At 43.5% G+C, this 3,248-nt stretch overlaps 1 protein-coding gene across 1 annotated transcript; it reads left to right on the top strand.

Annotated features, from left to right (window-relative positions):
* The first annotated feature begins 208 nt into the window (after positions 1-208).
* Positions 209-2,962, top strand: LOC149444132 (avidin-related protein 4/5-like). Its single transcript, XM_089654867.1, has 3 exons — positions 209-420; positions 918-1,032; positions 2,884-2,962. Exons 1-3 carry the CDS (start codon positions 222-224, stop codon positions 2,936-2,938), a joined length of 369 nt encoding a protein of 122 aa, XP_089510993.1. The 5' UTR covers positions 209-221; the 3' UTR covers positions 2,939-2,962.
* Positions 2,963-3,248: the final 286 nt, after the last annotated feature.

The raw sequence follows: 3,248 nt of genomic DNA, 5'->3' as shown, positions 1-3,248 counted from the left end.
CCTTCTCTCCCCCACCCTCCCCCCTTTTTTTTTTTTTTTTTTTTTTTTTTTTTTTTTTTTTCTTAAAAGCATCCTTAACATGCATTCTTTGCACCTCTGAAATGACCGTCTCCATGATGCTCTAATGACACTCTTTAATGTTGTATGTTGAACTTTTTGTGCTTGCTTTTGGAAAGTTGTAATTCCAAAAAATGTCTTACCAGCAGGGGGCGCAATGTAACATGACTGGCGTGTGGGTGAATACATTGGGATCAGTGCTCACACTTTATGCGGATGGTTCTGATCTTGGTGGCTCTCTGTACTCTTCTGTGACACTCCATCCAGAAACTGCAGGTGACGTGATGACTGGGAAGCTGATTGGAATTGTTGGGAAAGGGAAAGAGCCAACATTTAGCATGTCTATAAGCTGGAAAGGAGGAGGTGAGTGAATCGTGTTTCATGCGGTTAGCTGAAAATGTGTGTCCCTAGTGGAAAATTGCTGGATACAAGGCTTTGCTTAAACGAGACTAACTGAACATAATGCAGTCTAAAGACAAAATTATTTTTTACCAGAGTATGAAACTGCAACAAATTGCTCCAGAAACCCACCAGTGTGACCAAGCCATCTTTGACATACTGAAGTTATATAAAGTAGGTAGAAAAAGGGGTGGTTATGGGTTAAGGTCCTAGCAAGACTCAAGATAGTTGGCTAAATATGCAGCCAGATACACCTGTAATCTGCCAAAGGGTTTTCAACTTATCAACTTGTCTTGCGATCCTGGACTTTGAGTTGACTCATGGTTGGATGTTTATTATATATATATATATTTTTTTTTCTTTTTTTTCCTTTTTCCTATATTAGATGGTGCCTTTGTTCAGTACACACCATAGCACTTGATTTTTCTCTGGCTTAATTTATTTTGCAAATGTCTTTGCAGAAACCATCACTGCATGGGTTGGCCAGTGTTTCCTAAAAGGTCATTGCCCTTTCCTGCGCTCCATGTGGCTCCTAATATCACAAAGTACAGAGAAAGAAAACTGGAAAGCAACCAGGTAATGGCACTGCTGAAATATGAATTGGGCAGCCTTGTCAGCTGTTTTACAGCATGGGGTAAGGCCTGGCTATACATGGACCCCTATATCTCTGGATGTGTTTAGGCTGGGGGGTGGTCAACAAAGATGCCAAACATTGGGCATTTTATTATGAGTTTCTGGGGTTGATCTGAAAGGAGCTGAGCCACTGGTTTCATTCCTGACACAATAGCACAGGTTAGTCTAGCCCAGTGGTCGGCAAGCCGCGGCTCTTTACAAAATTAAATGCGGCTCTTCTGTGCGCCGGGCACCCGCTCCCCTCCCTCCTCTCAGGCGGCCGCCCCAAAAGTCAGGACTCTGCAGCTGTCAGGATGTAGGCGGGGCAGCGTGACGAACTCCTCTCCTCTCACAGTCCGCCCTGAAGACCAGAACGGCGTGGGAACACGGCGAGAAGAATGCGCGGAGCAAAGGTAAGTGAATTGACACAATATGGGGAATGAATTACTATAGGGGGGAATGAATTACTATAGGGGGGACGAATTACTATATGGGGGATGTATTTTCAGTTTTAAAAATGTGGCTCTCAAAATAAATTTCAATTGTGGTTTTGGCGAGATTTGGCTCAGTTGAAAAAAAAAGGTTGCCCACCACTGGTCTAGCCCAACTCCTGCAAGTGTTTTCTGTATTTTATTTACCCCTCCCACTAGAGCTGGCCATAGATGGAGTAGAATTTAGAACAGATTCTTGGGAATATTTTCTAAAATTTTGGAGTGTGGGTTTTTGTAAATAAAAGCAAGTAATCTAGAGACTGTCCAGTTAAGTTTGTGCTCCTATTAGAAGCATTTTTGGAGACTTGTCTCTTACCATATGACAAGAGTTTAGACTTCCCCAATGGTACAGACACGATAATTACACCTGATTGGAACCAGAAACATAGATATGCATGGAGTATATCACTACTTGAAATATGGGGGTAGTGGCTGGTACCTTTGCAAACTAATAAACCTACTGCATATCCTGTGGTTGTGAGGTACCGGAATGTCAATGTAATAGGCTCTACATGGGTTGACCATACCTGAGCACCATGAGTTACCTGGTCCCCGTGTTCATGGGGATAGCCCCTCCCCGAAGCATACCAGGCCATATGCCCTCAACATGTGACATCACCCATGTGACCCCGCCCCATGTGACATCATCAATCGGGCATGATGGTTACTGAAGTCACGCGGGGCGACATATGTGATGGCCCCACCTCTTATTTAAGAACTGTCAAACCAGCTTCTGAGCAGATGGCCGGGGGCCAGCTTTGGTAGTGTGGTTTTTTTTTTTTTTTTTTTTTTTTGTTATGGGTACCGCTGTACCATGCACCCCATACTCATTCATGTGGGTGGGGCCAGGATCTGGGGGCCCCTTGATAAAAGGGGCTTCCAAATTCCAATAAACCCCCCCCACCTGGGCTGTGGGGGAAGAGGCCCTTGTCCCCATCAAAGCCCCCCCCTCGCCCTATGTTGAGGGCATGTGGTATGGTTTGGGGGGGAGCTTTAGCTTGCCCCCCACTTTCCTGACCTGCCAGGCTGCATGCTCGGATAAGGGTCTGGTATGGATTTGGGGGGGGGGACCCCACTTCAAAATATATATATTTTTATTATTTATTTTGGTGTGGGGCTTCCTTTCCAGATTCGTAGGGCTTGGTATGGACAGGAGGGGGGGCATGCAGTGTACATGAGCCCTTAGGTGTGTGTGTGTGTGTGTGTGTGTGTGTGTGTGTGTGTGTGTGTGTGTATTTTTGAGTTTGCTGCGGATACTCTTAAATGTTTTCTCATTAAGTCTGTGAACCATATACAGTAAATGTTGTTTGTTTTTTCTCCCCAGGATTGGTGAAGACCTCTTTCATCCTAAGAATTGTGATGTAGATGAACTTTCATAAAATAAATTTTAAATTTTGTGATGAGATGGCATTTTGTATTCATTTCTTGCTTTAAAAGAATTTCTATTACAAAGTAGTACTTGTGTGCTGTACACACATCCAGGTCAATTCTGCCAGCTGATATGTGCTGGCCTTTGTTGGGCTGTCCTCTTCCTTTTTTTTTTTTTTTTTTTTTTTTTTTTTTACATTTTGCAAACCTGCTAAAAATCACAAATTTCATTTCTTGGACTTTGTTGGTGAGATCTCTGCCCTTGAATGTCTGGGTCTGAAAGCTTGCTAATTTCCATAAGGCTTTTTTTTGAATGTTTTG

The sequence above is a fragment of the Staurois parvus genome, unplaced genomic scaffold, assembly GCF_062004578.1.
Source record: "Staurois parvus isolate SC_StPar_1 unplaced genomic scaffold, SC_StPar_1.0 ptg000813l, whole genome shotgun sequence".
NCBI lineage: Eukaryota > Metazoa > Chordata > Amphibia > Anura > Ranidae > Staurois > Staurois parvus.
Note: the sequence above shows the minus strand (reverse complement) of the source record. Positions and strands in the feature narration are given on the sequence as shown.

Excerpts from the sequence above, each read along its gene's own strand:
- LOC149444132 (XM_089654867.1), top strand. The coding sequence starts at position 222 with ATGACTGGCGTGTGGGTGAATACATTGGGATCAGTGCTCACACTTTAT. Across the intron at positions 421-917 it reads TATAAGCTGGAAAGGAGGAG|AAACCATCACTGCATGGGTT; the intron begins GTGAGTGAATCG and ends ATGTCTTTGCAG. Across the intron at positions 1,033-2,883 it reads GAAAACTGGAAAGCAACCAG|GATTGGTGAAGACCTCTTTC; the intron begins GTAATGGCACTG and ends TTTTCTCCCCAG.